This window comes from Sarcophilus harrisii, chromosome 6 (assembly GCF_902635505.1).
Source record: "Sarcophilus harrisii chromosome 6, mSarHar1.11, whole genome shotgun sequence".
NCBI classification, from domain to species: Eukaryota; Metazoa; Chordata; class Mammalia; order Dasyuromorphia; family Dasyuridae; genus Sarcophilus; species Sarcophilus harrisii.
The window spans coordinates 222,592,667-222,605,660 of record NC_045431.1 but is presented as its reverse complement, the minus strand read 5'-3'; the positions used below and the strand labels follow the sequence as shown (position 1 = coordinate 222,605,660).

Sequence of the window (12,994 nt, the reverse complement as noted above, 5' to 3'; positions counted from 1 at the left end):
GGAAAAGAAATGTAGTTGACAAAAACCCAATCCTGTATAACTCTAGTCATGGACTTGCAGGATCAATAAACTTGAGTTAAAGAAACTTGAACATAGGTATCATTGTTTTTTTTTGTAAGAAGTAATAGAAAGACCAGTGGAAAGGAGGGGCATAGAGAAAGGGGAGGTCAGTGGAAATCCTGTGGAAATCTAAAACCAAATTAGTTTTTGTTCTTAACAGAGCCACATTGTATAGTGGCCTAGCAGAAGTCATTATTTGTGCCAGTAGTAGGATGCTTTTATGATAAGAAAATCCATGTCAATTCAATAAGCATTTATTAAGCATTTACTGTATACGAGACAAAGGCAAAAATCAAGAGTCCTTGCCCAGCAGAGGTTTCCATTCTAGTCCTTCTCTAGAAACAACAGAAACCAATTGTCTTCCTCGATGGAATTCAAATGCCAAAGATAGCACAGAATCTTAGGGATGGAGGAACCTCATCATTTTACATATGTCAAAACTGAGACCCACGGTAGGGAAATGATTTGGCTAAGATGGCAAAGAATGTTAGTAGCAGAACAGTACCCCTAAAGCTTCTAAATTCCAAATCACCTACACTCTCAAAATCATACATGAGAGAGTATATAAATCAAGAATGACAACTTGATATCCCCCAGTACCTAGCCAAGTGCTCAGTATACAGCAGGCACTTTAAAATGTTGAATGATAATCACAAAGTACATGTGAAAAGTGGTCCTTCTCCCTCTGCCCTCCTGATCATGCATAGTTAATAAAATAATAATAATAATAAATTCTCAGTCTTTATAAAATCCATGTCCTTCTCAGGTTTTCCTCTCCTTGCAGGGGGCAAAATGAAGCTGGGAGTAATTAGTGGCTTTTTTCTGCCTGGTTGTTAAACACCCTAATTACTTCAAGCGCCATTTACCGCCACTTGCACAAAGCTATCCTTTGAAAATACTTTTCAATCTCAAATAAAATTGATGCTAATTTCTTTCTGAGAACATAGCCAATATTAACACAATTTTAAGAGTTATTGGATTTATTTTTTAATCTTAACAAGGATGCCGATATCCCAAGTGCACACAATGGAGATAGCAATGTAATGTGATCTGATGTGGAACCAACAAAAATATCCGGGAAAAATACTGCATTGCTGAGGAAAGGCAATGCATTACATAATTAAGTATCATGTGCTTTAACTTATATTGCTAGCTTGCCACATTTTCAGTAGGAAAATACAACAGACTGAATCTTCTTGTATTCCTCTATGCAAAAACAAACTGATGATTTAGAATAATACTATTCATATATAAATTTGTTTTGTTTTTTCAGTGATTAGACTTAGTTGTTCCCATTTCTATTTCAGGAAATCAAAGTCCAAAGGACAACTTCAGCTGCTTTTTCATTAACTTCTTTCTAAAATCCTTTTTGGTTGCTACATCATGAAATTAATCATTTATTTCCCTAACAAAAGAAAGAAAATGTAATTTGAAGAACATAGAGTTGTCTGCTGGCTGCACTTGTTTCAAGAATCCATTTAAATGTAATCCATTATGTTAAAGGTCTCAATTTATTGGGATTTTCCCAATTACAAACATTCAAGTTATAAATATCCCTCATATACACATAGCTTTCTAAACTGGGATTCAATTCTCCCGATTCTCCCCTACTCTGGAGTTCCTAAGATCTTCTTTTCTCCTCACTGTTACTGTAGATACCACAATCCTTTCCTACCACTTTTTGAGATGCCCAGAGACCCCATCTCCTTTTTTCTGATGGCGTCAGCAACAGCAACTCTTCATTCAGTAAACACTTGCTGAATACCTATTATGTGGAAAGGCACTTCCAAGACTTGTAATGGGTCATGGGATCATAGATTTAGACGTGGACGTGACCTCAAGGAAAATTTAATCCAATTTCATTTTACATCTGAGGGAACTAAGGTTCAGAGTGTTTAAGTAAATTTCCCAAATTCACACAGTGAGGAATAGTAGGTCCCCTGCTTCTAAATTCAGTGTTCATTCCACTGCACTGTCTTCCCTCTCTGAAATGTGTTCCTGGCACCCCTCCTGAGTTAAAATTCTGAATGAGTCAGTGTTCCCTTAGAACCAGTGTTATTCATGATGGTTATTTCTCATTCTGGTTTATGAGGCCTTTTGTTGTCCAGGTCTGGAAACCAAACCATCCTGTATAACATTGTTTCTATGGGGAAAGTGTGTATCAAGTTCCAAACAAGGGTATTTATAAAACAATCTTTTTGAAACACTATCCTTCAACAAATTGATGTCTGCCTATATAGCTTTTATCCAGGGTGACACATTTTGTACTATTGCAGGATATCATGGCTGTTGTTTTCATAAAAAGTATATAAATAAAATGTATCAGCACCTCTTGAGCTTGATTCCTGGAGTTTAAACTGAGACAGAAAGCTAAAGAATTGCTTCGGTTCACATAATCTTAGTTTAGGATCCATGAGTTTGATAGATAGGTAGAGAGCTGGATAGATAAGATATATATATATATATATGTGTGTGTGTGTGTGTGTGTGTGTGTGTGTGTATGTATTACATGTGTATGTATATAATTTATATATAACATATCCTTGTGTATAATGCATATATATAGCACATAATACATATACATACACACTTATACACATGTATATTTTGATATCTTAATTTCAATATTACTTATTTCCTTTGTTTATCCTTATTTTATTTTTGCATAAAATAATATTTTTAAATATTTTAAAATAATAAAATATTTTGTGAAAGGATACATCGGCTTCACCAGGCCTCCAAAGAGCCCCATAAGAGGAAAAAATGTTAAGATCCTTTGATTTAACTTGTTGTTGCTGGGGTTTTTTAAAAGCCATTATAAACATCCACCATCTCTAAGAATTCAAGCTGAAGATCGGGAAAAGGGCAATAGAAAAACACAAAACGGACATGAACAGAATAGCACATGTTACTATTATGGAATTCCTATGGAGAGAAATGGGATAAAAGTTGGCATCAGAAAAAAAAAGTATGACTGAAAAATTGGAGAGAACTTATAGTGAAGAGAAGTGATAATGGAAAAATAGATCGGGTGTGCTCCCTTGGGACCTGTGTTTTGTTTAGAGCCTTAGATGAAGGCCCTTAGCAGGGTGCATGGCAAATTGCTGAGAAAGAAGGACAGGAATTACACACCCTGGGCAAGCAAGGGATGGACCCACATCGACCAGATGCCTGATTCACTGAAATATCAAAGTTAATTCCTTAAAAGCAGGGCCCATTTCTCACTCATTTTTGTAATCTGCTGCAGCATACCTAGTGCCTCATTTATATACCCCAGAGGTATAAAATATACTGGTTGAGTGAATGAATGAATTTGATCTCAAAGACCTGGAATCCAAGTTAGAATTTTTCCTCTTCCAAACTATCCTCTCTAAATGATTTACTTTTTCATTGCCTGTTTTCTATTAGTCATTAGTCCTCCTTTTAGAAAATCTGCTATCATACATTCAGCATATATCTATCTAAAGGAAATGCTAGCTCAAAGAAATAAAAATTTTCCAATAAAGACAAAAGGTTTTTTTTTTTAATTTTTGTTTTTGAATATAATGGTATTAGTGTGCTTAAATTCTCAGAGAAAGAAAATGTAGATGTATGCATATCTTTCAGCCTAAGAACAACTTGCCACCCAAGAATTTCTCAGGCTCCTCAACCTGGTTAACCTTTGCAATACAGATCAGCTTGGTTCTAATTGTGAACTTTTTAAAAAAGAAAGCAGGATCTAAGTTTAGGAATGCAAAATAATTAGTTTACTCTATCTTCCAGGTTTCTCTTCTGTACATGGATGATCCTTTTTCCTCAAAAAAAGCCTCATTAGATATTTCTTCAACCCCCCCCCCCCCATTATTTCTACTATTACCTTATTCAGTTGCTTCTAGGAAACCTGCAGATGTGTCTGGAGTATTTTTTTTTATCTTGTTTAACCTTATAATTTTACCATACAGCAACCAACAAAACTAAAAGTCTTTTACTGAAAAGTCCTCAAGGATATAGTACATTCACAGGAAACAACTAGAAGATCCTTCTTGAGTAAAGGGGGAAATTCAGAGTCAGGGCTGTGTTACCCTTTATGAGACACACTGTAAGTGAAAGGAATGGGTCTGATTTGAATGTTCAGTGTGTGCTGCCAAAGAGAATCAGCTAAGACAGATGTGACAAAGTGGAGGCTGATGTTTTGGCCTTGGAGCTGAATTTCTCTGTTCTGGCCAGTTGGCGCTACCACTTTCACATTTTTTTCAAGGCACTTTGGGAAATTTGATGTTTTTCTCTCCCATTGGGTCTGTTACACTCAGGTGCTTCCTCCTTCCCCTCACTTTGGATTCATCTGACTTGAACTGACACTCACCCCATCAAGGCGGGATCTATCAATCAAAGCAAGACCATGCTACTGCCAAAGATGTGCGGCTCCCATTTGTGAACCAGCCTGAAACAAATTACTTTCTCTGTAAGTGCAGTGCCACTCTCTTTGATTCGTGGATTTCTCAGCAGCATAGCAGCAATATCGGGGTATAACACCCCTCCTCTCCACTATCACTGTTCTCCTCATCAGTCCCAAGACAAAGATTTTTCACTCACAGGGTTTTAAATACATTCATTCAAGTGAAGAGTTTCCCCCCCCCCCAATATAACTTTTCTCAAAAAATGTTGTATTGAGGAATTTGTGTTTCAGAGAAGAGTTGTATCAGTTAACCTCAAAGGCAGATGTTCTTAACTTGTAGTACATGGACACCTAAGGGGTCCATAAATATATTTGAGAGAGCTTGTTGATTTGGACAGGAAGAAATTACAACTTGATTTTCACTTTGATGTTTTTTATAATCCTATTTTTTTTTCATTCAAAAACAATATTCTGAGGGGTCCATGAACTACACCAGACTGCCAGAGGGGGTCAGGAAATAGAAATAGTGAAAACACTTCTACTCCAATTATGATTCTGCAAGATGATTATAGGTAAATCAAGTGAGGTCATCAGGCACAGCTATTACAAATAGAGAAATATATCAAAACATGTCAAGAAAAAAGAAGCTGGAAAATAGTGAAGAGTTCTAATATATGTAGCCCAACAGAAAAAGTTTCTTTGTTACCTATGCCAAGTGAGTTATCTACAGAAATGTTCCCAATACACACACAAACACACACACACATACACATACACAAACACACACACACAGTAAAATACTTTGACCTTTTTCTATTAACACAAACACCATATATCCAAGTGGCTAGAGGGACAGTCTTGGTCTCCCCGGGGTCCAAATCCCACCTTTGACACAAGCTGGTCGTGTGGATCTCAGTGAATACTGTACCTTCCAGGGCTCTAAAACTCTAAAACCCTAAATTGCAAAGCAATTTCCTTACTCAGAGTGAAGTTTATTGAAGGAACAACAGGTCCAGGTAAAATTATTATTACAATTATTCTTATTCTTATTATTACTATATGGGCAGCTAGATGGTTCAGTGGATAGAGTACTTGGTTGTAGAGTCAGGAAGAACTGAGTTCAAAGAACATAGGGCCCAGTGACAGGAAGGAACTTGTTCAAGTTTCTTCATAAAGTAAATGACAGAGCTTGGATCCCATCTGGACCCTGATTTCAAATTCTGCACTCTTTTCCTTAGACCAGATGGTCTTTCAGGTCATGCAGCAATGGGAGGGTAGTGGAAAAGGGGGAGAGGACAAAGAATAAGCATTCTAGAGAACCTCCTATGGGTCAGACACTGCTTTTAACAAAAATGATCTTATTGAGCCTCACAATAACTGTGGGAGGTGGTGCAGCTAGTATCCTCATTATACAGTTGAGGAAACTGAGGCAGACAGCAGTGAAACAACATGTCCAGGGAGACACAAATAATAAGAGCATCCAGAGAAATTTCAACTCGAATATTCCTAGCTTTAGGCATAATGCTCTAGACACTGCCCACCAATTGTCTCTGGTAGGGACTAGAATTCTCAAGTCTCTCCCCAAATCCAGATCTGTGCTCCTAATTCACACGATTAGAATTTCTTTCCTTGCATTTATACCTGCAAAGTGCTTGGCACATAACAGGTGTTTAATAAATACATGTGGATTAATGACTGATTAAACATGGTCACTTTTTACAATGGTTTCATATTTATATTTCTTGATTCCCTAAGTATATTATAAACTTCTTGAAAAGAGTTCATATTACTTCCATTTCATTTCCCAGAATAGAAATGTGCTAGCCACTTAATGATTACATGTTGATTTTTGTCAACTTTCACATATCATCACAATTAATGTTTCCAAAATCTCACTCAATTGCAGACATTCAGGCCCTGTAATGATTTAGATTCTTGTCTTCTCTGTCTTTGTCTTTTTTTCTTTCTCGCTCTCTCTCTTTTCCTCCCTATCCTTGTCTTTCTGTGTCCCTGTGTCTGTCTCTCTCTGTATATCTGTGGTTCTGTCTGTCTTCTTCTCTGGGCCTGCTTCTGTCTGTCTCTCTTCTCCTGCCTTATTCAACATCTGAATCTTTACAGCCCTTTGCCATCCTCCGACCTCACTCATTCTCAGATTCCCCTGACAGCAGGGACATAGTTTTTTAAATATTTCCACATATATGGCTGCATGTGCTTTTCGATTCAATTAACAAAACTTAAATACCTACTATGCCAGACACTGTGCTAGATCCTGGAAATATAAGGACAAAAATAAAACCACCATTGACGTTGAGGAGCATATATTCCACGAGAGGCAAGTAGAGACATACACACAAAAGATAGACAATTAATACAGATATATGTTCCTAACGTGTAACAGCTGGTTTGCCTTTTATTCTAAAATTGCTTGATAAGAACAAGAGAAAAAACAAACAAACAAATATCGTTACAAATCACTTATTTGATTCTTTGGCCTGCGGGTCAGGGCTCGGTTTACTTTGGTTGGACATTTCTTCAAATGTTTTCATCTCTGCATTAGAGTACTTGGGGGTTAGGATCACGTTGTCGTAGTCAAAGTCTTCATCAAGTGAGAATGGCTGAACTTCATCCCCAGATACCTAAGATAATGGGGGATAAAAAGAAATATTTGATATGCAGAAATGATGCTAAAAGAAGATTTAAAAAGTTAAAAACACATACTATCTATTAATATTTAATTAAACTTTTTTTAGACTTCAGCACTCTCAACTGATTAAACTGTTTTTAAGTAAAAGAATAAATTCCATTATTCAATTTGACCTAATTTAAGCCTTTTAATAGGCCCCATTTGTACTATACTATATCTGAATGAATATCATTAACAAATTTGGCTTTAGGCAAAGAACAGAAAGTCTCTCCTGCACATATCCATTCCATTTTTACCAGTCATAGTAGCAAGGCTGCAGGGCTATGGGAAAATTAGAATTTATGCTAAATTGTGAGCACACATGCCTTCAGATCATAGTAAGTTTTAACTGTTCTTTGACTAACACCTAAAAATGACTTGTCTCAATGAAACACGTTCTTTAAGAATGAATATAATGCATTCTATTATATGCATATTGCATATCCTCAGATAACAGCTATACCCACTGAACAGATAAAAACAGTAACTGGGAAACTGATCATATTCAATTGCAAGATCCAGATGCCTTTATCCCTATAACCAAAACATGGAAAAGCTACAGGTTTGGTTTGTTTGGGTTTTTTATATATACAACAGGGTTGTTGAAAAGAAATAAAATAAATTACCTTCCTCATTCATGTTCTTTAAAAACATGCTTACTAAAAAGATACCAGATTAAAAAATATATTCTCAGTAAACAACTAGGAAGACATTGCTTCAACTCTCAATGCATCTTCTCTTTGGCTCTTTGTGAAAGCCCATGTGAAGGTGGTAACACAACGAAAACTCAGCACTCTGGGAGTAGGACAGAATGAGGACAGGCAATATCTGGTTTTAACCCAGTGACCATGCATTACACACTCATGTGAAAGTGCACAACACCCCAGGATGGAGTCATCCTAAATTGTTGGGTACACCTGGTGATTGCTGAGTCATCTCTGGAATATTTTGAAAGAAAAATACCTGGCTCAGAAATGACTGGGCAGAACTAATATTGAACAGAAGCCATGAAAAGGATGTTTTCCCTCCTCCTTCACAGTAGGTCTTTAGAAAGGGAACCCCTACACAAACACAGCCTTGTTTGTTTGTTCTCCAGGGGTTAGTTGTGCAACTTTCTAAATCACCCTCCTGCCCTCATGAAACTATTCAAGGAACCTGGTATCAAAGAACCATCTACAAAGAGTACTTTAGTAGTTTTCCTCTTCTCCAAAATTTACTTTAAAAAGACAAAGACAATGCAATAGATCTTTGTAAGAAAGACTTCTTTCAGGGGCAGCTAGATGACCCAGCAAATACAGCACGCCCTGGAGTCAAGAAGACCTGAGTTCAAATGATCTCAGTCATTTGCCCCCAATTGCCTTGCCAAAAAAAAAGGTCTCTTTCTTAACATGGTGAAATATCCCCATAACCCACCACAAAACAATATATAATACTATATATATAATAAAAAATCACAAAACCTAAAAGTGAGTTAAGATGCCATCCAATTTAATGTCAGAAAGAAAAGAAAAATGAGAAGCTCAAAGAAAGGAAATTACTTTTTATAAGCAAAGCCAAGACTTGTGCCAAGATCTCTTGGGAGCTAGATGGAGGTTCTTTATAAGGTTCTTTCCATGGCTTCTCTGGTCTCTTTGGACTTTCAGCTCTAAGCAGGAAAGAAACCAGGGGAACAGGACTGACTGATGAAGGGCACATGCTTCAGTGGTCTTTTCTATGCACTACTCCAGTCACAACAGGCGAACTGATCACACAGCAATCAATCAACTCCTAAGCTGGCTAAAACATACAAGCAGCCAAGCCAGAACACTTCTGGCTGTCTGATTAGGAGCACTTTCTTTTTAAATGGAACCATTACCTGCTTCCCCTTCAATGTTTTCATTCCAATCTTTAAATATTTCTTTCCTGGACCACATGGTTTTCTCCATCGGTCACAGAGTGTTGATCATACCAAAAGCAAGGATTGTTTGTGGCAAGTCAGTAAATAGAACTCTAGCAAAAGGATTATTCTCACACAGAGAAAGCTGATATTTCTCTAAGAGCTATAAATGTTTTCTCCACTCCAGAAAGAAGAGTCATTAACAGCAACTGTTGCTAGAATAATTTCCTGGGCAATCAATTAAAGGATGGAATTAAAAAGCACGCAGCCAAGAACAGTCATAGATTATCATATTTCTGTGCCAAAATATGACACTCAGTAGTTTTTAAACAAGTTTAACTGTGGATGTCAGAACTGTTTGGACACTGTACCAAAGCCAATACATTCTTTTTAGAAAAGAACTTCCTAAGGAAAAGCTAAGCTAAAATGCAAGAATATCTTCCTTCCTTAAATACTCCAGCTATTGCTGTGGATTGTCCCATTCATTCTGGATACCAACTGAGAATTATACAGTAAGTGACTAGACTGTTCATACCACTTGCCCTAGAGACCCAATGACATCAAGGAATACAAATGCAGAAAGAAAAGGCCATTATATACCAAACTATTCATAGCCGTGTGCTTTGTTGGAGCCAAAACTTAGAAAAACTTAAAAAAAAAAGGCTCAAAATACAATGTTTATTGATATAATGGAATATTTCTGTGCAGTAAAAATTGACGACTTGCAAGAGTTCAGGAAAAAAATAGGATGATTTCTGAACTGTTGCAGGATGCTATAAGCAAAACCAGGAGAACAAAATGCCTATAATAATGTAAATGAAAAAATAAATTCAAATGAAGTTAAAAGCTAAGTAACTGAAAATCCAGTGAAGGTGCCAGAAAACAGATAGTAAAACATCTCTTTCTCTTTGCAGCCAAAAAAAGCAGAGGAAAGCTAGACAGAGTATGGTGTATATAATAAAACTAATAATTTTTTGCAGAGCATTTTTTGCTTAATATTTTTGTCACAAAAAAGGACTCCTTCTAGAGCTGGTGGAGGATCTGAAAGGACCACGATACAAAGCAAAAGACATCAGTAAACAGCAATACTTTGAGAAGACAATACACATCTTAGGGTTTTCATCAATCTGAAATATTCTTTGAACAAAGACTAAAAATATGTATCTACCACCACAATAATCTTTTCATATCAGTGTTAGGTACATTAGACACATACCCAGCTTATAAGAGTAGTTCTGGGTGGGGAAAAAAGGTTTTCTTAGATGCATTTTAAATATTTTGGGGAACATGCAACTGAATGAATTAAAATTCTGTCCCCCAAAAGATATATATGTATACATATATATGTGTGTATGGATGGATACAGACACAGATATAAATTCAAAGTGAAACTGGATAGAAATGTAATGTCCAGTCTATACCCTGTGGCATCCCCAGTGAAAACTTTTACGATCCAATGCCACAACATCTCTTCTGAGAAATGCTTTGGGAGTTGTTCTTTCAAGCTTTAGTTGAGTTCAGCCTCCTATGTAAGGATACTGTACCTTTAGACTACAAACTGAAATTCTAATTTATTTCAAAGGGAAGAATTTGCACAGTGGAACACTGAATCCCCTGCCACTGAACAAAAAAACAACTGAGAACCAAGTTATTAACTTGTTATTTTTGCCTAAGGAGCTGAGAGAAATATGTGGATTTCAGGTGTCTAATTTCAGATCTAATTGAAATCTTTTTGTACACTCTTTGGGAATAGAATTTGTTCACTATTAGAAAAACTGCCAGTTTCTCTAAAATTGCCCATGTGACTTACTCTAACTGAGCGGGTGTTAAGGAAAGAATCATTTTCATTCATAGGACCGCACGTCCAAATTAAGGGAAAAGAACTTAATGCTCATATCAATAACAGCAGCATTTAGCTGTAGGTTATTTTGCAGAGAAATGGTATAAATAAGCTATCTGGAGATGAGAACTTTCAAAGTCTATTAAGAATAGGCAAAGTAGTCTTGCCTCTACACAGAAATGGTTACTAATATTACTGTACACCAAGGAACTCCTCCTCTTTGCTCTTCATAGATTACCTTTTTTTATGCTTTTGAATTAAAAGCATGCAATTTTCACCTCCCAAGGTGAACTCCTTTTGCCCAATAGAGCTGGTTGAATGTTCTCAGATTCCTTAAAACACAATAAGCAAGACACAAATAGAGAACACCAGGTTTCTGAAAAAAATCTGACTTTAATGGAATATACCTTTATATATATATGCATATATATATATATATCTCAAGCTAAAATCAGGAACAAAATTTAATAGTGCCAAAATTCAAGCAAAATTAGAGTGACTACTTCAAAAACTCCATCAGAAAGCAATTTTTAAATGCCTACTCTCTGTCAAGAACTTTACTAAGCACTAGGGAAAAAAAGTAATAATAGCCAGAATTTATAAAGCTAGAAAAAGTTTGCAAATGAAACAATCCCTGCCCTGAAGGAGCTTATATATGACAACATATATACCCACCCCAATTAAACAGAGATACACACACACAGAGACAGAAAGAAGCAACAGGTAATTAAGTCAGGGCATTAATAGGTAAGAGAATCATAAAAAGCTTCATTTAAAATGCAGCTTCTTAAATTTTTTCCACTTGTGACTCCTTTTTACCCAAGAAATTTTTACATGACGCTGGGTCTATATTATCAAATATTTACTGGTAATAGACCATAATTTCATAACTCCCATATTGTTATGAGAACCTATTTTTGGCTTCAACCCACAGTTTTAAGACGTTCATCCTTTGAACTTTAAGAAATAGATAGAAAAAAAATGGCTAAGAGGCCAAGGGAGAACATCTGAGGCACTGAGAGGATCAAACTATGTGCGAAAGCATGAGAAATGCATGCTGGAATGACTTGTCTCAGGAAACAGTAAGATGATCAGTTTGTGCAGATCATGGAACATATAAAGGGTTATGGCTAAGTGAGCTGGAAAGGTAGTTTTGAACCAGGTTTTACAGGTCCTTCAATGGCAAATAGAAGAGTTTATCCTTAATCCTAGAAGCAATTGTGAATCGCTACAGTTTATTAAGCAACAGAGTGATATGGTCAGACTCATGCTTTGGGAAATCCTTTCAGTGGTTGTGGCAGGGATTGGCAGAGAGGTAAAGCAAGATGACGAATGACCATGGACGAGGTTGGCTGCTACCTCTCTTGGTGTTAGTGTTCTAATCTAAAGAGTTGGGATAAAGAGAACTGCATCTCTATCTTCCTCACAGGGTCATTGTAGGGAACAAAGGATATAAGATATGCACAGTTCCCTATAGTCACAGAAAGCTATGTAAATATGGTGCTGATATCATTAGCACTAATAGCCTAATGCAATCACATATCTTTAACCCTGATCAGCTCCCATGGATTCAATTACCATTTCTACATTGATGACTCTCAAATCTACCTATCCTGCCCCAGCTTCACTGCAGACATCTCAACCTGGATATCCAGCAGACATCTAAAACTCAACATGTCCAAGACTAATCTTGTTATCTTCCTCCAAAAACCTTCTCTTACTACCTTCCCTAAGACTGTCAAGGGTGCCATCATCCTCCCAGTCAAGTGAGCTCCCAACCTAAGAGTCCTTCTTGGCTCCTCTCTTCCCCCAGAGCCAACTTCTTGCATCTCTCCAGCCCCTTGTCCCTTCTGACCTGGCTGCCCTCCTGGAGCACACCCTCATCACCCCACACCCAAACACTCTTCTTCTGGTGGTTCTCCCTGTCACAAGTCTGTCCTCATGTTGGTCCATTATCAGAGTGCACTTCCTAACAAGCAAGTCTCCCCATGTCACTCCTGTTGCAATCCCTCCTATACCATGCTGTCAAAGTAATTTTCTTTGAGCCCAAATTTGCTCAGTCAAATTCAGTGGCTTCCTACTCTTTTGAGGTTAAAATATAAAATCCTCTCTGGTGTTTAAAATTCCACACAGCCTGGCCCCAACCCACTTGTTGCCTTA

The 12,994-nt window shown here is 36.9% G+C and overlaps 1 protein-coding gene across 5 annotated transcripts in view; it reads right to left on the bottom strand.

Moving 5' to 3' along the window:
- Positions 1-6,812: 6,812 nt before the first annotated feature.
- Positions 6,813-12,994, bottom strand: part of IFTAP (intraflagellar transport associated protein) — a 79,225-nt gene continuing 73,043 nt past the window's right edge. For all 5 annotated transcript variants that reach the window (XM_031944182.1, XM_012552571.3, XM_031944183.1 and 2 more), the window contains one exon: positions 6,813-7,071. In XM_031944182.1, coding sequence (XP_031800042.1) covers positions 6,907-7,071 — 165 coding nt within the window. In that variant the 3' untranslated portion in view covers positions 6,813-6,906. The remainder of the gene's footprint in view (positions 7,072-12,994) is intronic.